Genomic DNA, 27,378 nt, shown 5'->3' with positions numbered 1-27,378 from the left:
AAAATGAATTAAATACACACTAAAATTGAATTAGAAGAGAATTAGCTACGAATGAAAAATGTAGCTATTGAAAAAGCCTCCAGTAATCCATAGAACACAAAAATGAATTAGACTTGAACTAAAAATGAATTACATACACACTAAAGTTGAATTAGAAGAGAATTAGCTATTGAAAAAATCTCCAGTATTCCAGGTGCTTTCATCTGGGAGGGGATTCAAGTGAAACTGGTATGCAATCTAATTCAAATCTTCAAACAATTAAACATTCAACCATTCAAATCTTTAAGTAATCACAGATCTCTACTCAAAAATTACAATATTCTTCAATTGATTCAAATCTGCATTCACCAAAATTTTATCATTCTTCTGCAATAACCACAGAATGCACATCACTTAATTCCAAAATTGGAGTATTAATGTTGTAGAAAGTCGTGGTTGAGAAGCTATGAAGGTAAGTATTACCCTAATTTTGAAAAAAATTATGGGTGAGAAATTGGAGAGAATATTGGGGTAGCAAATTTGGAGAGAAACTGTTACACCCCAAAAAAAATATTGTTTTACTATGGCTATAGATGGCTTAACTGTGAGCTGAGGTGGAGCCCACATAATGATATTTTATAAAGGGACATACGATAAGTTATATGAATAATATATGTGAAGTTAAACACAATTCAAGAAGGAACCTTGAGCCAAATCCAAGTGTAAGCCATCCAAAAAAAAAAAGAAGATGTTTTTACGCTACGTCTACGGGTGATCTTATTTGGAGTGAGATTAACGCCATCATAATTTTGGAATTTGGAAAAACATATAAATTAAAAGTTGTAGATAATTAGATTATGTTTCAACCATAGTTTGTGGAAATTTATTCGATATCGAAATCAAAAGATATGACTGATTTACTGAACAAAGGAGCTGGCTGCGAATTTTAATTCCGAATTTTAAAATGGCTCGACCTGTTTTCAAATTTCTACTGATATAGAAATATTAATCAAGATTAGGAATTAATTAACAATGGTTGAATTATTAAATAGGAATTTGAGATTAATTGAAATTAATTAAGTTAATAGTAGATGAAAAGTGGTCCCCACTGCCATATGGTCAATTCATATTGGCCCACATTTTTGTAAGGGACAATTAGGCCTCTTGGGCAGCCACTTGGTCCCCCTTATTGACAAAAATCTGCATCCACTTCTTTTCCAACTCTAGAGAGTTCTCCAAGAAGGAAGAACTCTCATTTTCAACAAATGAAGATAGAGAGAAGTAACGAGAAAGAAATTGAGGGAGAGATTAAAGGGTCAAGGTTGGTGATTATTCAAGTTTATGGCAGCAAGGATGGGTCCATTAAAGAAGCAAAAACGTTTTTGACCAAGCCCTCAATTTTTCAAGCAAATTATGTCATAAAAGCCTAAGGTAAGATTTCATCTCCTTTTTTGTTTTTCCCTCATCTTCAAGGTAATTGAAGCTTGTGTGAGTTGATAAATGAGTGACGAATGTATGAAATTATGGGTGTTGATGTTGAGGCATGGTAGGAGACGTTTGGAGCTGCTTGGTGTAGAAAAGAATGAATTAATTTTGCTTAGTATTGGATTGTTATTGTTATGAATTTTGTGATGAGAATGAAGGAATTAAATGATTAAGGTTGAGGTTGAATTTGTTATGGGTTGTTGTAGAACTTGTGATGATATTAATATGACTTTCTTGCATATGAATGAATGATGTTGTGGTTGTGTGTGGCTGCTGCAATAGGTCACAAAAATTGTTGAAAAATAGTATGAAATAGGGTGTAAAAATTATAGGTGGTTTGCTTGGCTTGTGGTAGGTGTTCATGAGGTTTTTGAGCATCTTTATGTTGATATTTAAGGTCTATTTTGATAGGTTGTTATTGTTATTGTTGAGATTGGAGGATTAATGGTAATGAAGGTCATATGTTGCACTATATGTTGGTTGGGTTGTTTTAGGATTGTTTCAATAAAACGTTAACACTATGAATCATTAAAGATAATTGGAAGATGTAATAGTTGTATGTGAATTGGAATTGTTGTTGAGTGTTATGAATGTGGACTGACTTAACTTACCAATAAGGTTATAATGAAGATATTAACTTGTATTAAATGGACTTGGAAGCAAGAAAATCCCATGATTAGTGTTGGTATTAAAATGGACAGATTTGAAGTATTTTTGAATATCGTCTTGGCTTGTCTTGACATGGCATTTGAAGGTGTGATTATTGATGTTGCTTGGGGATTTTATGACTGATTTGAAAGTGGAAAAAAAGTGAGCAATATAAGGGAGTTGCTGCCCAGAATTTTGTGTTTTGCAAACCCATTTTTGGATGGGACTGCTGTTAGTAAATTTAGCATAACTCCTTGTGTAAAGCTCCGTTTTGGTTGATTAAAGATGTTTTGGAAAGCTATTTGATAGAGCTAAAACTTTCATTTAGACTCTAAAATCCAATTTTACTTTTATATACTCGAAAAAGGGTGATGAAATTAAAGGGAGGTGTTGTCCAATTTTTTTTTTATTTGAAATAATCTACTAACGATAAAAACGTTTTATGCCTTTCCATATCTTAACCATAACGCTTAACGTATTAATATAGGTATGAGGCAGCATATACATATTGTGTGTGGATAAACACTAAAGGTATGTAAAGCTAACCTTTCTTTCTTTTGGCATGATTTATATGAAACAAACGGACGAAGGTATAAATTCCAAAGAAGCTCCTATTCTTAGAGACACTAGGATGGCTAATGTTCGTAAATTCCTAGAAATTATATCATTATATTTTGATACATGAGTTTGATTCCAGCCATCCTTTTTTGGTATAATTCATCTTTTGATATAATTCATGCTTTAGTTAAATTCATAATGACAATCGAAGGTTACTTGAAATAACTATTATCTTGATTTTTAAATGATAGTTATTTCAATTGTTCAATTGATCCCCATATTATGTTTCAAAATATGGAAAATAATTTCTGAAATACTGTTTTGACATAGACCATCGTGACATCGGAAAGAAGTACACTATGATTATAGCTCAGTTTCTTTTATATGACTTGTCATCAGGATTAAGCTATTGAGTCTCTATAAATGTTTTTATATTTTAAATTGCATTTAGTTTCTCACTACTCTACTCGTGCATACTGTAAACATTCTTTCACTGAGCCTGGGCCAGGATATGTTATCAAGCGTACTCCTCTGTATTTTTTCGCCATGCCCCAACGTGAGGGGGCAGGTATGACATGTACATGGGTTGTGGTGTATGTTATGCCACGGAGTTATGTTGTGCCATGTACATATATAATATGATATGATTTGATATGACCATCTGATATGATATGATCTGTTACGGAGATATTTCTTACTCTGGTGTTATGATGTGCTGTGGCGCCAATGACAGGAGGGCGACCACGTTTTGTTCACTGAGTCCCATGAAATGGGGCCGAATACGGCATATGTATTTGCATATATAATTTGGGATTATGATAAGTATTTTGAAATTCTGAACATTTATTTCATTTTTTGCACATACAATTCAGATCATGATTTTATTTATTACAATTCATGCTTTACATATTCGGTACATTTTTCGTACTGACCCCTTTTCTTTGGGGGCTGCGTTACATGCCCGCAGGTACCGAAGTTCAATTTGCTGATCCATCTGTTTAGGACATTTGCTGCATCGTTGATAGTGCTCTCTTGTTCGGAGCTTGTATTTTGGTACTGACTTTATCTCTATATATTTGGATATTTTGGTCAGGGGTACGACGGGGTCCTGTCCCGTCATATGACTATGCTATCATCTGTAGAGATTTGTAGACAGAGTTATGTTGTGGGTTTTGTATATATGTTTTAGGTTTTGTGTGTTTTGCGATAGCCTATCGATCCTCGTGCGCTATATCTATTTTTGTGATCTATTTGGAGATCCCTTCTGATCATTACCTATGTTACTCAGATAATGTACTAATTTGGGCTAAGGGTACGTTTGGGTGCCCAACTTGGGGCACCAGTCACGGCCTACGGGGTTGGGTCATGACAGAAACAGAGAAAGAGAAAATAGCGGGTGAGAGTTTTAGAAGAGTATGAACCGTACTTAATTTAATTCAAATAATTTACTATATATAGTTAAAATAATTATGTTGATCTATATGGTAAATATTTTTTAAATATTATACATTTAGATGATTTTTTCTTTTTAAATATTAATCTAATTTGACTTTAAAAAATCATTCATTAAGTCTCGAGAAAAGGAAGTATTGTCGGTGAGATCGTCAAGCTTGGTCACAAGACAAAGACCACGTCATAGGTGCTGTTTTCGGTGGTACCTTTTTTTTTGAAGTTTGTTTTTAATAAATGAATATAAATTAATTTATTTTAATTAATAAAATTGATTAATAAATATGAATTAATTATTTAATTTTTAATTAAATTTTTACTTTTAAGGTTAATAATTCTCGAGAATAACATAGAAAGAATAGCGTTATTTATGTATTGGTTTTGAGAAATGATAAGTACTCTTTTTGTTCCATTTTAATTGTCAAGATAAGATCTTACACAACTCTTAAGAAAAATTAATAAGGATATTTGACTAATATAACCCTACTATAAATATTCTTCAATCATTATGACAATTAGTTTTTAGTAATGAATTATTAAATTTATACATTAAATATCATAGATTGATGTTTTCTGTATTGAAAATTGTAATAATAGAGTAGAATTATAGTAATAACTTTTTTTACATTTCAAAATGACTTAATTACTAAGAGTAGAGTTGGAAAAAAGTAACTAATTATTTCTTGATTGTTTAAATTGACAACTAATTTGGGAAATCAATTTTTAGTATATCTGACAACTAAAATGGGACGAAGAGAGTATTAAGGAACATCCACTTTTAATAAGGACGACATATAAATACAAACCGATAAAGTAATTAGTAAGAGTAAGAATGAAAAGCAATGTCTAATTTATGTCTTAATATTATTTTCTTAAATGGTGTTAAATATTCTAACAATTTAATTATTTTGAAATAAAGTGAGTATATCTTAGGCAATGTAATGTATAATAATAAAGCACAAATCAAAAGAGACGAATTATCAACTGAACTATTATGATTCTTAAAAAATGAAGGTGTTATTATTTTTATAAGCAGATAACGAAAACATGGGAACGCTAATTGAAATTCAATAGCATTTCATTATAGCAGTAAAAAAAAAAATATATATATATATATATAGCCGATGCGAAACAACTGAAGTGATGGTTTCGAATTCAGGGGCGGCATCAAATCGGAAGAGTTATATATATATATATATACATCGTTACATAAGAATTCCAAATTTCAGTGCTAGGACAAAGTGCCAACCTTGCACTGTATTAAAATTGTACTAGTGTACGTATTGTTATTTGTCGTTGTGATTAGGGCTACATAATGTCAGATCGGTTTAAATTTAAAGTTTATCGGTTTGATTTATTGGTTATCACTTTGTAGACATAATAAAATATTATAAAACCATTAAGATATTGGTTTATCGGTTATTGATTTATCAGTTATTGATCATTATCGATTGATTATTGGTTTAATCGTTAAGATTTGACATAATATTTTTTATTGAAAATTACTTAGAAACAAGGTGACAAACAAAATGAATCATGCACATGAATTGACGGATTGCATCTTGCTCAAAAGAAAATACTGTAACATTGTAGAATAACTGAGAGTTTGAGACATTCAGAAATAAAAGTATGAAACTAAACTCTAATTCAAGGACTTTATACACCAAATGACATAAATATAATTATTTAATTTACTATCGGATTATCAATTAACCCTTTAAGAAAAAACCTAAAACCGTTAAGAATCGATAACCCAATAATTAAAAAATCAAAATCATGATCAAAATCACTAAATCAATACCCATTATTTATAAACCAATATTTTTTTTTCAACTCAAATTATTGATCTCAATTCGATTTGGCCAAACCCATCGGTGCCCCCCTAAAGTTGGCATCAACTTTCACTTAGATACCTTAACTAGATTTTGTTCATTCTAGACACCTCATGTCGAATCCCGTTGTGTCATTTTGACATTTTTTGCTTACATGGCATAGTAAGTGTGATACACTCGTTGACCGCGCGTGAAAGACCTGATTTAGTCCATTTTAAATTTCTTTTCCTTCTTTTTCCCCATTTTCATCCACCATTTTTGCTAACTTAGATTCCATCAATGGTGAACGAAGATAGTTACTACAAAATGGTGAAAATTAATGGGAATAGACCCATTTCAAAATTTAAATATTAAATATTAATGAAATTCTTTTTTAAAAAAATTATTTACAGAAAAATGAAAAAAAATTGGTGAATTCTAGAGCTATTTAGAACTTGGTATTTGATGAAAAAGACAAAAGGATAGGGGTTATTTCAGCAAAACAAGATATTTGGAAAAAACATTAATCAAAAGGGATAGGCGTATTTGGAGAAGAACGCCGGGGGGTGGGGTGCGGGGGGTGTGAGCAGATGTTTCTGCAAAGGGGTAGGGGTATGTGGAGAAGACAATAAAAGAGGGGGGGAGGGGTGCAACTTTTTAATGGTTTCAAAAATAGCATGTGTCATTGATTCATTGGTCATTTTTTATTTTTACTCAAAATTCATTATTTAAGAATTGTTTTTGACAAAAATGACAAACGTCGTCGTTTAATTCGTCACTTTACACGTCATTCGCGAGTGTAATACATACACATCATATATTTTTACTGATTGTAAAAAAATGTCAAAATAACAGAACGGAATCCGACATGAGGTATTTAGAATGAACAAAGCCTAGTTGAGATATCTAAGTGAAAATTGGTATCAACTTTAGGAGGTCATTGTGAAGGATTGAAAATCTGCGAGGAGAAAGGTGCGGTCATCAATACACATGCAATCTCCCATGGTCTCTTAATGATAAATCCAAATTTTCACCAAGTGAGTTCAAAAATAAAGAATTAAATCAAAGAAAATTTAACATTTATTACCTCTATCTTTTCAAGATGCAAATTCATGTTGAAGTAATTTTAATTTTCTTAATTAGATATTTTCAGCACACTCTCTCACATAGAAGTATATCGATTGTCTCATTTAGTATTAAGATTTGAAAAAGATTTGTTCCCACTTAAGCTGTTAAACAAATACACTTATATTTCCTTAATTATATCTTCAACATAGAATGTACCCACCTTACTTCTCTAACAAAGAATATATATAATACTTTTGAAGGTAAATGACCTTTTATGTCAAAATTCTCTTCTACTACTGATCTATTCATGACTATCCTTAACTAAAAATTTCAAATTTTAGTTTTGAAATATGGAAAAAACTTAAAAGGGAGTGTTTTCTTCTTTAATGGATCTTACATTAAATTATTGAACGCAAACACCAATATCAAACACTGAACAAAAACCAAAAAAAAAAAGTTCTATCCATAACTTTTCAAGTTAGAATTCTCTTCTAACCACTTGTGTACACACTTGCTACATTTTAAATTGTAGATTTGTTTCTACTCACATCTTCACCAAACTCTTTTCATTTTATAGTGACATAAGCTATTCTTCTCCTTCTACTTGCTTTGTATATTTCCAAACTCTTTTTCCCATCTTTCTCATCTTCTCCATATTTGAGCAAAAGAATCCCCAAAGTTCATAACTTTCTTGGAAAAAAAAATGGAGACTCCCCCACCTCCACATTCTCAATTCATTTTCCATATCTTCACTCTCCTCTTCTTGATTTCACTCAACCACCATTATTCTCAAGCTATGGCCAAAGACCAAACTTCTTGCACAATGTGCTCTTCTTGTGACAATCCTTGTCAGCCAATTTCACCCCCACCACCCCCTCCTCAAATTATTTCACCCCCACCCTCTTCATCTGGCTATATTTGTCCACCCCCGCCACCGGCTTATGTGTCACCCCCAAACAATAGTGAGGGCAACAGTGATGGCGGGGGCAGTGGAAATGGTGGCGGATATCCACCACCGACCAATAACCCTTCTGGGTATCCAACTCCACCACCCCCGAATCCAATTGTACCATATTTCCCTTTCTATTTTCACAGCCCACCACCACCTACCTCCAAATCCATTCATCAGTTAAAAAGACACTCTTTAGTCACTTATCTTACTTTTGGTGTTGCAATTTTCTTCTTCCTTTAATTTTGACCCTCAATACAAGATTCAGTGTCAGAATTAACTGTAGTATAATTTCTTTATATGAAATTGAAGTTTATATTTTTCAGGTTTACTCAATGTGCAGATATCAAGAAAGAAAGGGTTAAGAGATAGAGCAGATGAACAAGAAGTAGTGGAGTAGTAATAATTTTGAGGGTCCCAATTATTTCCATAAAAAAGAATGGATCTTGATTGATGAAAAAGCTGTTATTATTACTACTACTTTGTTTCCAACTTTTGGTGCTGTAAAAATAAACTGACTGAGAATTATTACTAGTGAGGCACATTTTCATTGTTGTATACATGTATTCACCATGTTCTACAATGAATCTAAGGATGGAGTAATAACTTTCTATTTATGTTAGCTTGGTGCATTTCGATTAATTTCAAAAATATTGAATGTTGCATTTGTGCCGTAATTTCTTCGAGATACTAATTTCTCTAGAATTCAAGTTATTGTGTAAATATTTTTTTACATTTCCACTACATTAATTTAACGGCTTATAACATGGTAAAAATGCCATTTGCTTTTTTGCCTTTTCTTTGTAAGTAGTTTTTACGATATCAATACATAATATTTAAATTCATTTTACTGATATTAATGTACTTGTAAATGTGCACTTGCCACTTATCATATTGTTATTTCTTTTTTATTTTGTGGAGTTGGGTTGGCTGGAGGGGCACTTGGGGAACATGTGGTGACTGATGATGAGTAGATGCTGGAAATTTTTGGCAGTAAGAGTGGACATTTTTTAATTTTTTTTTTAAAGTTTTAGGCATCTATCTATCTTTGAGAGTGGAGAATTCGTTTTTTTACAAGTCCTCACGTGGGATATAATTTGCTATTCCCCATGCAAACACTGTTGTTTCGAGGGATAGACGAATAACAGTTTCCCAGCAAACATAGACGGATTAAAGATTTATATATATATTTTTAGTAATCATTTCCATAATATAACTGAGTTCGCATGTGAAATAATATTTGTGGTGGACAAAATAAAAAAAATGATACTGAGATAGTTTGAACATGTGAAGTGCAGATGCTCAGATACTCCAATAAGAAAATGTGAGAGACTGGATATAATATGTATGATGAGAGGTAAAGATAGACTGAAGATGTATTGAAAAAAAGTGATTAGACAACACATGGTGCAGCTTCAGCTTATTGAAGATATGACCTTAAATAGAAGGGTTTGTAAATCACAGATTAAAACAGAAAGTTAGTAGCTAGTCGAGATTTGGCTCGCTTTTCGATAGGTTTAGGCTTGGTGGGAGCTTACCAACACTGCTCAATTGTAGTATTAGTTGTATACATGTATTGTATTTTCAATTACCACATTATTTCATTGTTGTTACTATTCCATTTATCTGGATGTTTTGTACTGTTTACCTTATTAATTAACATATTTTCTCCACCAACGTATTCCCTTTTTTGGTAAATATTTTAATTTATTGTGTACTGGATATACCCACTTCTATATAATAGCTCACAAAACACAGAAAATGTCAAACACACTAGATAAGCTAGGTGCGATGAAGTCGACAGAAAAGGCATTGACAAAAGAATCGATCGCTAGCCTCCCTTATGGGAAACCACCTGCACCAACTCATGACACTGTCGACTTCTGATAATTGTTTTGCACTTCGTTGGAGACTTCTCAGTATTATATGAATTAGTTTTAAATTTAATTTGAATCGGATCACTTCTAATATTGAAAAATTGACCAACTTCTAAATAGGAAGGCCACAAAAGTGACTAAATGTGTAAATCAACGTAAGGTGTACCTAAAGCCAACGTTTTTGTACCTATCTAACTGCGCCACCTACAAAACCCTAAAGTGAGCATATAGATATAGCACCATAATTTAGCAAATGACCCAAAGAAGTAAACACATTCCATAAATGGTAGTAATTTCACCACCTCATTCTTGTAAATGAAGTACCTCTTCTTAAGCCTCGAAAGAAAGAAGGCAACTACTATGATAGTGCCAAATAATGGGACAGAAAGACGGAAACAAAGTATATGTTTACATCAAATAATGTCAAGGGAAGCCCAGGTATGACTTGTACATTAACATGTATATATCTATATATATTATGCTTTTTATCCACCACCACCAATATATCTAAGGAAAAAGGTAACTTATACAACACGAACTCAATCAAGAAATAGAAGAAAATATATGTAAAATCCGCACCTCCCCCAAATAGGTAACTCTACACATTGTTTAAAGAGGACGCTTCTCCAATTTAAAACCACTGACTGACCTGCTAGCCAAACCTGGAAAGAATCATAGCAAGGATACAGATTCAGAAACTACCACAAGTTTTAACTGCAATAAACCATTTTTGCTTAATCAAAGGCAAGGTCACTAGTTTTACATCGTGATACCCAAATTAGCAGGTTTTCTCTAATCCATTTTTCATCATGCTGAGTCCCACATCCTCCACTTAGGGATGGGAAGGCTTTCTTATATGGTGTTGGGCAATGCTCTCCTCATGAGCTAGCTTTTGATCTTGAGTTATGCCCAAGACCATTTAACACATACTAATGCTAAATAATTAACACCATAAAACAGGTGCTCAAACTGTTGTCCACAGAGGAAATAATCATAGAGAAGGGAACAATAGCATACCCCATCAACCAAAGTTGAATCCTCCTGATGGAAGAGATGGATTGCCCCCTCCAAAGTCGAATTGAGCTTCAGCTGATGGAAGCTGCATATCTTCCTCCTCCGACCAATAAGTTTCGAGGATCTTCACTGCCTTCTCATAGATTTCAGTGTTGTCATGGCTCTGGAGGTTTTCAATCTTCTCTAGACCTTCAGCCTCGTCGATTAACTGGGCATAAACATTCACACCTTCTGTGTTACCTAGGTCCTTATCAGCTTCCCCAATCTTCAGAATATTCGCAAGCCCTTCCAAACAGACTGTAACAATTCTTGGGTCAGGACATACCAGAAGATCACACAATGGTTTTATACAACCTTGGCTCACCAAGAACCTAGAAATCAATTTACATGTGAGCTTCAAACTAGATGTAAGGTTAACCAGGTGAAATTGAATTTGCTAAAGGAACTATACTTGATTTGATCATGATTTCCACCAGATGTAGCATTTGAAATTGCCCAAGCAGACTCTTTCTTTATCTCAAATTCAGCATTTTGTAGCAGATGGACAAGAGGGGCAATAATCCCAGCCTCGATCACAGTCTATTTCAATTAAACCCCTTTCAGTATCATTATACATTACTGAATCACATTGAAAAGGTTCTCTTTCTTCACATCTTTTCATTTGTCTGTCAATTGATAAAAGAAGCACAAAATGTCAATTACCATACAACATACCTGAATTTGATTTTGATTACCAGCTGTAATGTTCGAGATTGTCCAGCAAGCTTCCTTTTTAATGCTTTTTTTGTAATTTTGCGTCAACAGGTTAACAAGGCAGGGAAGAGCATGATGGTCAATCATAACCTAAACAAAATGGGTTCATCAATGTCGACCAGAGAAAAAATCCAGCTGATAAATTAGGTAGGACATAATTTGCTTTAACAACCAATAGATGTAATTTTTGTGTCCATTTCATTTCCACTACGTTTGAAAGGTAGCAAAAATGGAAGGTTGCAAATAACTCCTCACTGACAGAGAGCATACCTCTGCCTTTTAATATACCCTATTAGAGCTCCCCAGCTTGGTAGGAGAATAACAGGATTGCAAAAGAAGTTAACTCAATTTTCACCCATCTTATGTTTCAAGGACCAAAAGTTTAGAAAATCTCCTCTCTACCCTATTTTTTCTCCTACACACTCGATTACGATAATGACTTGAGTAAACAAATAGAGATGGAACACAATTTGTTCTCATAAATATGTTGCAACAGAATGATGTTGTGCAACACTATCCCAGTGAGAAGTTGAGCAATAAAAAGTTTATTCTAGAAATAATCATAACAGTCACACACCATAAACCCCCTACCCAAGTAGGCAAAGGTAAAAACTGAAGTACACGAATGAATTAGCAAAGACTTTAGTTAGCAACCTCTCCTAAACATGGCAGAAAATGCATGAGAACAAATTGACTAGCCCAATCTTAACTTCGTCTTTTCTTTGATATTATAATATAGTTGACTATCAGAATTACTACAAAAATTGATTTATCATTGACTAAAGCTAGATTCAAGTATATTTTTTGTCTGATCTGCAGCAATTTACCCAGATGAAAAAAAAAAGAGAGGAGATTCTAGACATCTGACGTACTGATGGATTAGATATTGAGAATTCATGTTTTCACAAAGACTCATTTGAGAACGAGAAGAGGAAAAAATGAAAAAAAAAACAACTAAAAATCAAACATGAAGAATTGGCTTAAGCAGAGAATCTTATATATATTGCCCATGGGAGGATGATAAATACCTGAGTTTGGATATCGTCTCCTGTGACAATGTTACCAACAGTGCGCAAGGCAGGAATGAGAACAGATGGTGAAGAATGACTACTCACAAAAAGAAGATGAAGGCAGTAAGACACCTATGATTTTTACATAACGAACGCCTAAAACAAACCTCAAAGTAAGATCTATGACTCACAGTAACAGCTCAACGAGGCGGGGACATACTCCAGCTTCAATAACAGCCTGGATTTTGTCATTAGTTCCATCAGAAATATATGAAAGAGCCCAGCATGCATCTGTCAAGACTTCTTCATCGTTTGAGTGGATAAGGCGAGCAAGAGTGGGGAGTGCCGCTTTTGTCTGAGCGATGAATTTCAAAAGACAATCTTCAGAAGTAATATAAATATCTGAAAAGACTAAATAAACTTTTTCTTTAAAGTCAAACCTGCTCAAACTGCGGCTGAGGCTTGCCCCTACAAAAGTTTGACAATGTCCAGGTAGCATTTCTCAACATAGATAGCTTTGCATGCTCATTAAATTGTGCCAGCAATGACACTAAAGCTCCATGGCCAAGCACAAGGTCACGATACTTGGGCGAGTCACCAGCAATATTTCCCAACGCCCAAACTGCCTATAAAAGTAGGGGGGGAATATCAAAATAAAAGCACTTTCAACTTTTCAGAAATAAATTGGCATATTTGGTGCTTCATAGACATAATATCAGAGGAATTTTAGTAGCTCAATTGGTTGAATATCTGAACCTTCATCTTGTCAATGAGGGTTCAATTCCCCACTTTGTAATTCTCTCCCCCATTCTCCTTCCCCTACCCCCAATTTTATTTTATTTTATTTTTAAATAGACAAAATATCATGACAATTATAAAAAGAAACATTAAACCCTAGCCCTCTTATATTTTAGAGTTTTACCTGCTCACGGACATCATCGCTTTGTGAACTTAGAAGTCTGACAAAAATTGGAACAGAACCATAATCAATCACAACTTTAGTGTTTTCTGATGTACCAGATGCAATATTTGTAAGAGCCCATGCTGCCTCAAACTAGATCATAGGATGCCAAAAATGTAAACATTAGAAATAAAGATAAACTACAAAACAAAAAACAAAAAACAAAAAACAAAAAAGCAATAGATTCTGTAAAAAAAACAATAGATTTTGAAACCTGCAGTTGAGGATAGTCATCTCGAGCAAGAAATTCAACAAAGCGAGGAACTACCCCAGACTGGATCACTTCCTCGATAGGAGGATTGCGTTCTGCCAACACAACCAGAAGTGAAGGCATACTAATTAAGAAACAGAGATACAAAGAGGAAAAAAATTCACTGTCAAGGTGATGAAATAGAAATCTATACTATATTAAAAGCATGAAGGTCCTTAAAAATGTTGATTGAACTATTTGCCCTTCATTAAAAGTCTATCATTTAGACAATATCGTCTTTTTACTATTTTCCTTCAATTATTATCCCACTATGTAGGACTTTAAAATTAATTAAAATCCTTATTTGATCTAGAAAAGAAGTCACAATATTAACACTTCTATATCAATCAGAATTTACCTTATTTAAAAAAGGATTTCTATAAATATACTATACCTTCTATATTATTTATTTATTTATTTATACACGTTGCTTTTGGGCATCTAGCCAATTTTGTATATTTGTTTTATTTTATAAAAATTGGTCTTTTGCCACGTTAGTTACTCCCAAACAAGTATTCTAATCCAACTTAAACTAGCGGTAGTTTCCATGTGTTAGAATTAGTATAAATATATACCAATCTTTTCTCTATATCTACATTATCTACTATATTCACTATCTACTTAATCCGTTAATGGTGTAGTAATATAGATATTGTAATAATTAATATAAAATATATAAATATTGCATGTATTTAAGTGCTCATACTTTTCAATCAAACATTATTTCAGCGACGCTTTAGTTCAATGCAGGAAGTATCAGAACAAACTAAAGGAAGAACTATTGAATTTGAACAAAACTCTTAAACATTGATCATTTATCAATTTATAATTTATAACTTTCTTTTAGATTTTTTATATTGTTACACAGATACATCTTTTAAATATTTTTTTTAAAGGAGGGACGCAACACGAGGACTTCCCGAGGGGTCAACCATCCTAGTACTTTCCTTGCCCAAGCACGCTTAACTTTGGAGTTCTGATGGGATCCAATGCGTTAGTGCTAGTATGATTGCATCCATCTTTTAAATATTATTTATGTTATTTTTAAGAATCTACTCTTATTAATACGAGGCCCTAGCATGATGGCCCTTACAAATGTTGATTAAATGTTTTGCCCTTTATTAAAATACTCTTCTACGATAGATAAAATTGTCATTTACTATTTCGTCAAATATTTGTCATCTGATTATTATGCTAATATTTAAAACTTTGATGTTAAAATTATAACTATTAAATTTTTACTTATTTGTAAGATGTAAGAACTAATAACCTTTTTTTGTCAGAAAAAAAAAGATGTATATTATCATTCTGTAATCAGGTTTAGAATTGTTTAAGTTTTATGTTTAAGATTATTTACAGTCGTGTTGTTTCAGATTTAGGTTAGCAAACTGTTGTATGTTTAACTTAACATTCTTTTATTATCAATTGATAGGTTTTTTAGAGTTATTAAATCAAAAGAGTTTATAATATCGATGTTTGTGAGGGTAATATTTAGTGGCAAAACTATGGTGTTGTTAGGCTTATGGTAGACGTCTTTCAATTTTTTTGCATTGTAACTTTAGGTTGTCATCTTCTGATTTACCATAATCCTTTCTGTTGTTGTTAATTTATTATAAGTAGTTGGGTTATAATATTATGCTCATATATAATGTAGTTCGTTTTTCTTTACCTTATGTTTAAAGTGTGTTTTCATGTATCAATACCACCATATTTTGACTTTTGATTCGAAATTTTGTTTGCTACAATTAATTTTGCTCCTCAATTGTTAATGTGACGGTGATTATCATGTTCCTTTATAAGTAAATTTTTTATCTTTAATATCTCACGCTATTTTTTAAAAAGTTTTGTACTTAAATAATATAATGTACACACTATAGTTTATTCTTTTTATATATATATATATTTATTATTATTAACGTGATACACGCATGCAAAGCACGTACGTTTAACTAGTACATTTACAAAAAACCAAAGCAACACTGACCAATTGAAAGCAGTTTCCGGAACTGTGTTGTACATTCAAGTTGCAAACTGCTGTCATCGGACCAAACCCCAGCAATCATTTCAGGAAGAGTCTCCAGCTGAAAGGTTATAAACCAATAAAATCAAATAAGATAACTTTGTTGCTAGAGCAGCATGACATTGTTTTTGGCGCAATGTTACTCCTCCATCTCAATAAGGATGATTGTATTTAAAGTAGGCGTCAACTAATCTAACTTTTCACTGTAGATTATAATAGATTTCTTCCTTTTTCTTAAATAGCATTTTCAAATACCTGTTTGACTCTCCAAACAGTGATTGTGTCATTTTTGCTTTGCGGACAAGGGAGAAACAATGCAGACTGTATATTTAAACTCCTCAGCTTTCATACCTAACTATTGAAAATATTATGATACTCTAATAAGTAAAAAAGTTATCCTTAAGAACTGAGTGAAGCAAGTAATTCACGAAAAATAACAGTACCCAATTATGCTCGTACGGATGAACACCGAATAACCATTGACTGCACTAGTAATTCAAATAAAAGATTGAATCCAACAAGGAAAAATGAGGCTAAGAACTGAATGAATTTAGAATGAACACTGTGTAAACATTGATCGCGCTAGCCATTCAAATAGAAACTGAATGCAATAAGGATAGGATAAGTGAGCCTAAGCACTGAATGAAGCAAGTAATTAACGAAAATATATGCTAGAAAGGATAAATACCAACTAAGTCTTGATCGCACTTGCAATTCAAATAAACAATTGAATCCAATAAGGATAAGTGAGGTTAAGAACTGAATGGAGCAAGTAATTAATACAAGTAGCAAATCAAGCTGGAAATGATGAACACCAAGTAAAAATTGATCGCACTTGCAATTCAAATAATACATCTGAATACGATCACGATATCTGTACTATACGGCTGAGAGTAGTTAACCAAAAATGCCCGCTGCTGAGTAAGCTCAAAGAGATGAAAGATGAATTAGTCTTGATCGCACTTGCAATTCAAAATGTCCAACGAGTAAACATTGATGCACTTGCAATTTAAACAAATGGTGAATCAAAAAGCAGAATTGATGCTAAGATCTGAATAAAGCATTTAATTACCGAAAAATACAAGTAGCCGATAATGCTTGATAGGATGAACACTGAGTAACCATTGATCACACTTGCAATTCAAACAAATAATTGAATCCAATAAGGATAAGTGAAGCTAAGAACTAAATGAAGCATTTAATTAATGAAAAATACGAGTAGAAGATAATGTTCGATAGGATGAACACCGAGTAACCGTTGATCACACTTGCAATTCAAACAAACAATTGAATCCAATAAGCATAAGTGAGAACTGAATGAAGCATTTAAATAACGAAAAATACAAGTAGCCAATAATGCTGGATAGGATGAACACCGAGTAAACGTTGATCGCACTTGAACTTCAAACAAATAAATGAATCAAATAAGCATAAGTGAGGCTAAGAACTGAATGAAGCAAGTAATTAAACGAAAAATACAAAGTACAGAATTAAGCTCGTAAGGGCGAACATCGAATAAACATTGATCGCACTTACAAGTTCAAATAAACAAAACCAAATCCGATCAAAAAAATTTATACCTTCTTATCGAGCTGAGAAACAGCAGCAGTGCTAGGAAACTGGTGAGCTTGTAGTAAACCTTCACGACGCTTCTTAAGCAAACTCTCTTCTCTTTTATTCTTCCGGATCTCCACCATGTTATCTTCCCTTCTTCTCCGTCCTTCCTCTGCATCAACGGCAACTTTGTACCGGCTCCGGCGAGCCTCCGTTCTCGAGTTCGGCCTCAGTGACATAGCTCCGGTGATTCGAATTTCTGAACTCAACTCGATAATCGCCAATCGCTATGAACAAAATTCAGTTTGAGGAATAAGAAATGAGAATTTTGAGTTTAGTTAAATAGGAAAATGTGGATGAAGACAATAGAGAGAGAAATCAGGGTTTGAACAAAACTCGGATTGTTTGTAAAAAGTAAAAATAAAAAAGTTTTCGGACTTTTTGTTTCAACCGCCACTATGATTTTGGAAAGTAGGCTTGATTATGGAGTTATTTACGATATTGCCACTGATTCTAAACATGACTTTTCCAAGCAAATTTGGAAACAATATATATTATTAATGTTTTAATATTTTTTTAATTCGTTTTTTGAAAAATAAAAGAAAAAATCTTTTTATATAAGGAGTGAGGAGCAAAAGAGAGTAATTACATCGTACCATACCCCTACCCTAGAAAGGGTAATGTGATTAGCTTTCTTGAATGAATTCGCTTTTTTTGCCGTGAATAAAATTTTCAATTCCAACATTCATAATTTAATCATATAATGAATCTCCACGGCATATTTTACATCTCTAGAGGTAAATAGATTTTTTGGTATTTTATTCATAGTTTTAACTTAAGAGCATAAAATTCAAAAGAATTATTTTTATTTTAAATTTTTTAATCCAATTAAATTAAAACATGTAAGATGAAATAAAGAGTTTAATACTAATCTTTGTACGAAAACTCAATGTCTAAATCAAATCAATAAATACACGATAAATATCTTAATCCGTACTTCCAAAATCGAAAATGTGTGAATCATTTGATATGCTTGTTTCTATTTTCAACGAGTACAAGACAAGTAAAATAATTATTTTATGGGAAACTACTTTTGGAAATGGAAGGATGGTATAGTAATAAGTTAAAAAAAATTAAATAGGCCTTTATTTATTGTTAAATATAATTACTTATAATTTTGAATATAACTATCGTTACATTTTAGTCGATGTTGTGATCATAATGAGCTGTCATATTTTATTTTTTAATTAATTAGACCTAACATAGCCATATTAAGACGTTAACACTAGTTTTAGTACGATGACTAAAAATGCGATAAATGCATTAGGCTGGTACAATATCAGATAAAACTTATTTTATCGTGTAATTATCGACAACAATAACTCGTAGGAGTCAGGTCTGCGTACACTCTACCCTCCCCAGACCCCACGATGTGGGATTTCACTGGGTTGTTGTTGTTGTTGTTGTAATAACTCGTATAATATCACGAATAAGGTCGAAAAAAAGTAGTGTGAGTGAATATTTTCAGAATCCTTACCTCAATTAGTAAAACATATCAAAATTACTATTACATTAAATACGTCAAAAAAAAGATGTCTAAAATAATAAAGAAAAAATAGTACCAATAACAAATAATAATGTGTTGATCATGACATGCGAATTGGTGTACTGACTATTCTAGATGATAATTATAATTATAACAAGTGAGACATTAAAAAAGTATCTAATCCTAACTGCTCTATCTAACAAAGGTGTGAAGATAAAATAATTTAATTAAAAGTAAGGACCAGTTATATTACTATAGCAGCCATGAAATTTTCAGACAAACGTTACTACATGATGCCACCGCATTAAGATTTCAAAATAATGCAACTGCTAACATGCCACCAAATATATAGTACATGTATATCACTTATTATAGAAAGTTGTGCTGGCAAAATGTACATACTTCAATCTATCCTACAGTTATAATCCAATACAATATCAAGTACTCAATGCAGCACCACATTCACTGCCAATCTGCTCAATACAATATCCTTGTTAGTCAGTTCAAATGGCCTGTAAAACTACATCTCAAATGATGTTAGTATAAAAAAATGTTACGACATAAAGGGCCCTGAAAATTTGACGATGAAGACGCCTCTGGAAGATTACAGTAAGTTTCGACACATTAATGTTTAAAAAAAAGATGTGTAAGGGGTTGGCATAAGGTCAACCCGCAAAGCTTCTAAGTTAATTGGGAGGGGGGACAAAGAGACGGTGGTATATCCTAAACAAGAATTTCCTTGATCTGTTTCTTCTGGTCCTCTGTTAATGATGTGGGGAACAGAACCTCAAATTTAATATGTAAATCACCCTTCTTGTTACTAAAATGCAGCGGCATTCCTTCACCTTTGAACTTTCTCACTTGCTTTGGCTCAGTGATCCGCTGAGGAATAACAATAATGAGGAAGACAGGCGTTATCAAAATTATTAAGGTACACCTATATGAAATTGTAGCCAGTTAGAACTGCATGGTCAAACTTACATTTGTGCTAATATCTACTAAATGGTCATCGAGATGTTTAATGGTCTTGTTGAAACCAACCAGTGCTTGCACCTGCATGGAAGAAAAAGGAAGTGTTAAGATCAACTAGAAAAAGTGAATTGAATATCAGAATCAATTAAATTAGTGATGTTAGTAATAAGTGCCATTCCCCGATTTTGTTATTCTTAAGGATAGATTGAGTCAAACTAGGGACCCCCCTTTAAGCTTATAATGCATTTTTATTCGTTCCGTTATTACCTTTTAAACTATACTTATACATACATTGAACCTGAAACTGATCTTTAAAAGAGCATATTCACCTCTGTTCCTCTAGGAAAAAGTTAACTGAGTTTCTATCTTCAATGGAGATTGAAAAAATTGCTAACAAGCTGAAGATAAGGCTTAAACACATTCATATTGAGCGAGCACTCATCAAATCTTTTCCTCACACAATCGATCAAGGTAAATGCTTAAATCTCTTCAAGAGAAAGAAAAGCCTCAATATAGCCTCAACATCCACCTAATTCTAAGTATTCATCTGAAAATAACTCTATGAGGGTTATTTCGACCCAAATATTATAATTTGGTGAATATACTATCTCAACCCATTGAGACTCATAAGATAACAAAGTCTATATATTGATGAACAAGGTTTTCTGGAGGGATTCAAATGGTTAGTTGATAAACCACCAAAGCTCAACAACAATGCAAGTCACCATGAAACTCGATCACTTCTGATACTAAAGACTGAAACAGCATATACAAGAGGCACCTACACACTGTTCGCTGCAGCATCATTAAATAAATGCCCACTTATTCCTATATGCATACCATCTGTGAGAATACATGCACAAGCAGCAACCACGGGTGTGGCCTATTAGTCAATGAAGTGGATTGAGCACCATGAGGTCTCAAGTTCAATTCCCAGTGAAGACAAAACACTAGGTGATCTTCTCATCTATTCTAGTCTTGGTGAAGAGAATTACCTAAAACATGTTGGTGGTGGCAGATATCTCGTGAAATTAGTCGAGGTACGTGCAAACTGGCGCGGACACCACGGTTACCAAAAAAAATAAAATATATATATATATATATATGCACAAGCATGTGGAATTAAGGGAGAGATGGACAAAGGCAGACAAAACACAGAACTGCCTCTGCATGCATCTTTTAGAAGCTCGAATTAGAGTTGTGTTCATCTCTGTGAATTTATTTATTTTTGAAATTGGTTCATCTCTGTGAAGTCCAGACATCAATGTATGTTAAGGCACAACACCCCCAGCATTTCATCATTCTAATTTCTTGTCTTAGTTCTCCTTTAACAACATTTTTTTTTGATGACAAGGGAAACCCGCAGCCGCTACCCTTTGGGTGCGCAGAGGGTAAAATCCCCGCTCCTATGCAATAGCTCGCAAACCACATAGGAGAGATAACCGTACTAGGCAAGCCCGGTGCGACAAGCTCTGACCCAAAAGGCAAACCCCTTGCTTTCGCTGGCAAGGGGTTTCGATTGAGACCTCCAACATGGAAGCCCCAAGCCCAAACCACTGGGCCACCCCGAAGGATCCTTTAACAACATTCATAGTTTAATAACTTCAATTCTCAATCACAGGATGTTGAATGAATGGGCTAACAGTAAGGCATTCTGGTAAATGAAAAGAAAATATTACCAGAGTAATAGTAACAGTTGTGTGCAGGTCATTTCCTTCCCTCTTGAAGCGGTCATGAGGAGCTGTGCGAACACGGAACTGTCCCAAGAAATAATAAAGGCACAATATATGTCACGGGCAAATAATACATAATAATGAAGTCCATTTTGTGTAGCATGGGATAAAAGTCAAACCTTCAGGTCTCCAGGTTCCCCATCTATTTTAGGCTCACCATCTTCATAAAATACTACTTCCTGTCAAAAGAAATTTCTAATTATTTCAAAACAATGTTCAAAAGACTTACTAAAAGGAGAAAGACGATCAAGAATAGTTTAGTTATGTTCTGTCTTCGGTGTAGTATGACATGACAACAGAAAAAAAATTGAATAAGGCAGTGCTACTCAACACTCCTTAAGACTTCTGAAAATTTAAAAACAGTAACATCTATAATTCTGAAACCTCTTTACAATGAAAGAACATACATCACCAACAAGCGCTTATGACAGCAAAGCCGTGAACCCTAACAGCTGGAAAGACCTTTGATAGTTAAATAAGTCGGAGATTTACATTTAAGAGTATATACAGGTCAATTTAGCAAGAAAATAGCTGAAACAGTGAAATGTATTTTCTTAAACAAACAGATCAGAGTAGCTCTAAGAAGACAACAATAAAAGGAACAAGTTGCTTTGACATTTTGTTGCACATAGTTATGCACACAAGAAAGAAATGGATAATTGACCATCTTTTACTTGATGTTTCCTAAAATTCTGTTCTATTTATCAAGTCCTTGCAAACAATGGTCTACGATGTACTGTCATTACGCCATTTTAGGATGACCGTGAGCTGCACTTCAGATCAACATGAAATTCACTAGTCTATAGAAGTTGCAGAAATGAAGTTCCAAATGTATCAACATCAAGAAATTAGGGTGACCGCAGGGATCATCTCAAATAAAAAATCTAGCAATGGCTAATGTTTACTAGCAGTTGCAGAACTACAAGGCTCAAGCGCTTAGACTTAGAGAGTAACATAAAAGCCAAGATGATCAGAAGATTGCTCTGTATACAGTAACGAAGATCCAGACAATACACAAGCAAAAAGGGTACAAGGAAGTATGCCAAATTATGTAAACACAAGCTTCTGTTAAAAGGTGCATATGAAACCTTTGCTAGTAAATTATCACCAAACCAAATTAAGCATATAAGCGAAGAACTCTAGATAAAGCTTACTTGTCCATCTTGCATTCCTTTCTCAATATCCACAGTAATGTGATAGCCCTCCCTTTCGAACTTCACATTGGGGCATTGGTCACAGACCTAAAGAACACAAATACAGAGTTAAAGAAAATTCAGATGCTATATTTTAAAAGGCACATGAAATACCAGACAAGACTAAGGGCATGTTTGGATTGGCTTTTTTTTTGGTGCTTTTAAGCCAAAATAGCTTAAGTACTTTTGTAGTGTTTGGGTAAGATAAAAAGTGTTTTTAAGCACTTGTTTTTAAGTCAAAAAGCCATAAGTTAGGCTTATGCTTATAAGCCATAAATTATAAGCCCATCCAAACAGGCTCTACGTCTAATTTTCTCTGAACAAGGTCAGGCAATTGAATAAAAGGAAATTGTTGTATATCTGTTGCATCAAGCATCCACAAACCACACCTGCTCTGTCATCTGCTGGAACATTCCCGGACCGATTTGCCGATGATACACCTCATTGCGGCAGTTGCAACGCCTCTTACCAGGGGCTGGCTTCAAAATATTTTTCTCTCTCCAAACCTGTTTTAGTAGCCAAAACATAAGAAGCAAAATGCTAAAGGCCGTCATCACCAGAAAAGATAGCAGGCCAAAAAGACATATAATTTGGTCATTGAAAAGCTCCATTAAGTTAGCATTTAGTAAACTAATCAACAGATGTAGCTGGGCCCATTTTGTGATGCCCCAACAGTATCACAAAAGCATTAAAAAAAAACTCTTACACCAGAATTCTTAACTGTTTCTGCCAAATCACAATTCTAAATAGAAAGGTTGTGCCTAAAAGGGCTTGTATTTTCACACCTTCAAGGTCACAGATTTTATACAAGACGTATCCTGATTCTTGACTAGATGTGGGGGGAAATAACTTACTGGCTTCTTTCAATTTCGAGTTGATTATTAATTGTTAACAGAAACAAATAGGAAGGATGAAAAAGTTCAGATTCTTTTCAAAAAATTGCACAGTGAGGTGGGTAGGTGCCAAAGGCTTTTAATGACGTCTTACAACAGGAAACTATTAATAGTGTATTTTACTAATTAGAGTGTGTTATAGATTAGTGATATCGGTCGCAGCGAGAAAATGAATGCATGCTAACTTGATGAGAAGGATTCAGAATTAATGTACAAAACAAATAAAGGTATTACCTTCATGGAACCTCCCATGTATAGATCTTCCAATGTTGCATCCAAATCAACAATCACATCATCACCTTTGACAATTTTCTCTTCTTCTTCTTCCATTGAGCCTCCGCCAAAAAACCTTGCAAGTTATTGCTTTGTTAGCAAGAAAGACTGCTATTCCAAGTCAACAAATAGGGGGCAAACTCTTCTATTCAGTTTACTTTTAGTTATTAAAATGGAATAATAAAAAGGAAATTATCAGATTGTTACTCAAAATTCCTAGCAAATATCAATGTGCACTTAATATTTTCAGTAAAATTCATATAGTGATGATGCTCCCTATCCCTTATAAGCTTGAACTAGCTCGGTCTGTACGGATTATTCCAAAAGAATGCTAATGTGAAATCCCTAGAATTGTTTCTCCCTTCACTATCTTAATACATTTCAATCTGGTTTACTGTATTTTACATTTCCTGATGACTTCTTTCAGCCACTGTATCGTTAAGCGACTCTTTTTAAGACTGAGAATTATACTGTTCGGCAGGTAAGCCTTGGCAGCGCCTAAACCACCACATCTTCCGCTGCGAGCCAATTTACCTCAAACTCTGATCTTATTCCACTTTATATCATTCATCTGCTTGCTTATACCGGATTCCCTTTGCATTTCTCACTTGTTGGATATTCTAACAGAAAATAAATATATATAAGGCTCCTACTCCACCAAATCCCCCCGCCAAAAAAAAGGAAAAAAGATAAGTTCCACATTCAGCTGTCACTGAAGAGAGAAGAGAGTGAACAACCCCTAGATTGTTATCCATATCTAGATCTAAACTAATTCAGACTTCATTCTTTAGTATCCATCAAAATAAGATTGCATTGGCTTTTGCTACAGTTTTCATATGAACTTAAAAGTGACTGAGGTAACTTATACAGAGGTTTCACGAAATGGCTAAATGAGGAAAATAAGCTCATATAGATGCCTTCATTCTGAGGGTGTGGAATAAGGTACCAGATAGAAAAGAAAACAAAGATTCATTCTGCGGATGAATAAACTGTAAACTAAAACGAAATATACTACTTGAAAGAAGAAAAGCTGAATAACCGTTCCACATACATAAAACTTAAGGTTCACTTATAATGAGCTATTAATTAAATGGGCAATATTCCTTTGACATAGCTTTATCACAATTAGCTAGATATTAGTCTATTAAAGCTAATGAATAAGTTTCACCTCATGATAACATACATCTCATAGCTTCGTGCAAAATACTAAGAGATTATAGTTTATTGCTCATAAGTTGTAAAAGTAGACTAGTTGCTTAACCAAAATCAATCAATATCAATCAACTTCGCCTCAATCCCAAAAAGGTTGTTGTCTATATGAATCCTATATACCCAGAGTTGCTGAGCACTAGGAATATTTCACTATTCACATCCAATTACCAGGAAAAACAAATCAGCACCAAATGAAGTTGAGGAAAACCTGGAATAGAGGGCATCAACTTACTGGCTAAATATGTCTTGCATATTCATTCCTGAACCTCTGCCTCCACTGGCAGCATGTTGTTTAAGACCTTCTTCTCCATACCGGTCGTATATATTCCTTTTTTCACCATCTGACAGCACTTCATAAGCTGGAAATCCCCAAGGATGTGAGTACTACAGAAAACTTATCTTTCAAAACCACCCAAGACAACAAGTCACTATACTATATAGAACTAGGCCACATAAGTAACAACTAACAACACCAACTATGCATCATCCCAAACTAGTTGAAGACAGCTATATGAGTCCATCAATCCCTATATGAATCCTCAAAATCCATTTTGCTATATATGGACCCATTTAATTAAAATGATTTTGAAAGTATCACTTAATAAAGTGTTCAATATCACAAAATATTCCTCCAACAACAACAACTATGCATCCATCCCAAACTAATTGAGTTCAGCTCTATGAGTCCATCAATCCCTATATATGAATCCTCTAAATCCACTTTGTTGTATGAAAACTCATTTAATTTAAATGATTCTGAAAATATCATTTAACATAGCGTTCAATATCACTAAAACTTGAACCAACACAACTATGCATCAATCCCAAACTCGTTGAAGTCAGGTAAATGAGCTCATCAGTCCCTATATTAATCCTCTACATCCACTTCGCTACATGCGAGCCCATTTAATTCAATTATTTCAAAATTTCATCTAGTAAGTCGGACACCATAATTATATAAATAAAAATATCATCTAGTAAACATTCAATGTCACAAAAACTTGCAGCAACAACTATGCATCAATCTCAAACTAGTTGAGGTCAGCTATATGAGCCGAAATACTCGATAATTTCTCTAAATAACAGCTTACTAAAACGAGAAAATACCATTACTAATTTCTGCAAATTTCTTATTAGCTTCCTCATTTCCCTGGTTTTTATCAGGGTGATACTTTAACGCAAGCTTCCTATAAGCACGTTTGATCTGTTCATCTGAAGCACCTTTCGGAACTTGCAAAATGTCATAGTAACTCTTCCTGTAACGCCATTTAAGCACATTCCATTAGAATGCCAAAATATAAACAACAAATACACAGAGAAATCAAAAAAAAATGCTTACGCTGCAATGGCAATTAATGAACAAGATAAAATGCATAACAGAAAGAGAAATTTCGATCTTCCGTACGCCATAAGGAATCGATTTGATTCCCTTTCTGAAATTCTAGGGTTCATAAGCAGATCTACTGATCGGAGAAACGAACAATCTGGAATGTTCTAGATTCAACGAGATTAACTGCCGTCTCTCTGAATTTTTGCTGAACTGAAACAGGGGAGTGTGGGCCGGACGGTTGAAGAACGACGACGGACTTCGCCAGCGACGTGGATTTAATGCTAAGTAACCAATAAGAGACGATTCGAAACGTATTTGACCCAATAGAAAACAGCCACGTAATCTCATGTCTAATTTTTTCTTCTATTTTTTTCCAATTTTAACTTTATTTTTTTGAGGAAAAACTTCAAAAAATACTGAGAAATGTACTCCTTCCACTGTTGAATTAAATTTGTCTTTTTTTTATTTATTGGATCAAAAATATCATTAACATATTTGGAATGGTTCAAAAATGTACTTCTTACGTCTATTGGATCAAAAATGTCTTTAACTTATTAGAAATTATTTAAATTTGTCGTTCCCTCTACTTATTACATAAAAAATTCCCTTTAACATATTAGAAAATGACTCAAAAATTTACTAATTCTAAATATATTTTCAATAATTTTTTAACAGTACTTTGACAATTATTTAATTTTTTTATTTGTATTTTATTTTTAAAAAAATCTTACTTGTTTGTCTTACCTATTAGAAGTATTCGTTTTAAATAAAATATATGATTCAATGTGTGAAGTAACCTGAATGTATGTTGTATAAAAACAGAAGTAACTTGAATGTATG

General features: G+C 33.5%; 3 protein-coding genes, 1 long non-coding RNA gene and 1 other non-coding gene across 5 annotated transcripts; 2 read left to right on the top strand and 3 right to left on the bottom strand.

Moving 5' to 3' along the window:
- The first annotated feature begins 1,169 nt into the window (after positions 1–1,169).
- LOC129900975 (uncharacterized) lies at positions 1,170–3,890 on the top strand. Its single transcript, XR_008769733.1, has 3 exons — positions 1,170–1,410; positions 2,600–2,643; positions 3,638–3,890. It is a non-coding gene; the product is annotated as an uncharacterized LOC129900975 (long non-coding RNA).
- A 3,592-nt stretch (positions 3,891–7,482) lies between these two features.
- LOC129900432 (extensin-like) lies at positions 7,483–8,564 on the top strand. Its single transcript, XM_055975406.1, has one exon. It carries the CDS (start codon positions 7,702–7,704, stop codon positions 8,188–8,190), a length of 489 nt encoding a protein of 162 aa, XP_055831381.1. The 5' UTR covers positions 7,483–7,701; the 3' UTR covers positions 8,191–8,564.
- A 1,652-nt stretch (positions 8,565–10,216) lies between these two features.
- Positions 10,217–17,782, bottom strand: LOC129899216 (importin subunit alpha). The gene is made up of 11 exons (XM_055974092.1): positions 17,413–17,782; positions 15,797–15,893; positions 13,777–13,868; positions 13,524–13,655; positions 13,042–13,227; positions 12,793–12,956; positions 12,620–12,698; positions 11,553–11,681; positions 11,290–11,417; positions 10,842–11,209; positions 10,217–10,486 (listed from the first exon to the last, which is right to left on the bottom strand). Exons 1-10 carry the CDS (start codon positions 17,623–17,625, stop codon positions 10,846–10,848), a joined length of 1,584 nt encoding a protein of 527 aa, XP_055830067.1. The 5' UTR covers positions 17,626–17,782; the 3' UTR covers positions 10,217–10,486; positions 10,842–10,845.
- On the bottom strand, positions 14,711–14,829 carry LOC129901831 (5S ribosomal RNA). The gene has a single exon (XR_008769959.1). It is a non-coding gene; the product is annotated as a 5S ribosomal RNA (ribosomal RNA).
- Positions 17,783–19,266: 1,484 nt separating the features above from the next.
- LOC129900744 (dnaJ protein ERDJ3B-like) lies at positions 19,267–26,867 on the bottom strand. Its single transcript, XM_055975766.1, has 10 exons — positions 26,548–26,867; positions 26,316–26,464; positions 25,441–25,567; positions 23,958–24,072; positions 23,220–23,336; positions 22,792–22,878; positions 21,757–21,816; positions 21,584–21,661; positions 19,914–19,985; positions 19,267–19,814 (listed from the first exon to the last, which is right to left on the bottom strand). Exons 1-10 carry the CDS (start codon positions 26,658–26,660, stop codon positions 19,656–19,658), a joined length of 1,077 nt encoding a protein of 358 aa, XP_055831741.1. The 5' UTR covers positions 26,661–26,867; the 3' UTR covers positions 19,267–19,655.
- Between the last annotated feature and the right edge of the window lie 511 nt (positions 26,868–27,378).

Source organism: Solanum dulcamara, chromosome 8, assembly GCF_947179165.1.
Source record: "Solanum dulcamara chromosome 8, daSolDulc1.2, whole genome shotgun sequence".
NCBI classification, from domain to species: domain Eukaryota; kingdom Viridiplantae; phylum Streptophyta; class Magnoliopsida; order Solanales; family Solanaceae; genus Solanum; species Solanum dulcamara.
Note: the sequence above shows the minus strand (reverse complement) of the source record. Positions and strands in the feature narration are given on the sequence as shown.

Coding starts and splice junctions, on each gene's coding strand:
- LOC129899216 (XM_055974092.1), bottom strand. CDS start 17,625: ATGTCACTGAGGCCGAACTCGAGAACGGAGGCTCGCCGGAGCCGGTAC. Junction 11,682..12,619: donor GAGACGATATCCAAACTCAG/GTATTTATCATC, acceptor CATTTTGTTTAG/GTTATGATTGACCATCATGC. Junction 11,418..11,552: donor GTAATCAAAATCAAATTCAG/GTATGTTGTATG, acceptor TAATTGAAATAG/ACTGTGATCGAGGCTGGGAT.
- LOC129900432 (XM_055975406.1), top strand. CDS start 7,702: ATGGAGACTCCCCCACCTCCACATTCTCAATTCATTTTCCATATCTTC.
- LOC129900744 (XM_055975766.1), bottom strand. CDS start 26,660: ATGAACCCTAGAATTTCAGAAAGGGAATCAAATCGATTCCTTATGGCG. Junction 23,337..23,957: donor ACATGGGAGGTTCCATGAAG/GTAATACCTTTA, acceptor CTACTAAAACAG/GTTTGGAGAGAGAAAAATAT. Junction 22,879..23,219: donor TCCAGCAGATGACAGAGCAG/GTGTGGTTTGTG, acceptor TGTGTTCTTTAG/GTCTGTGACCAATGCCCCAA.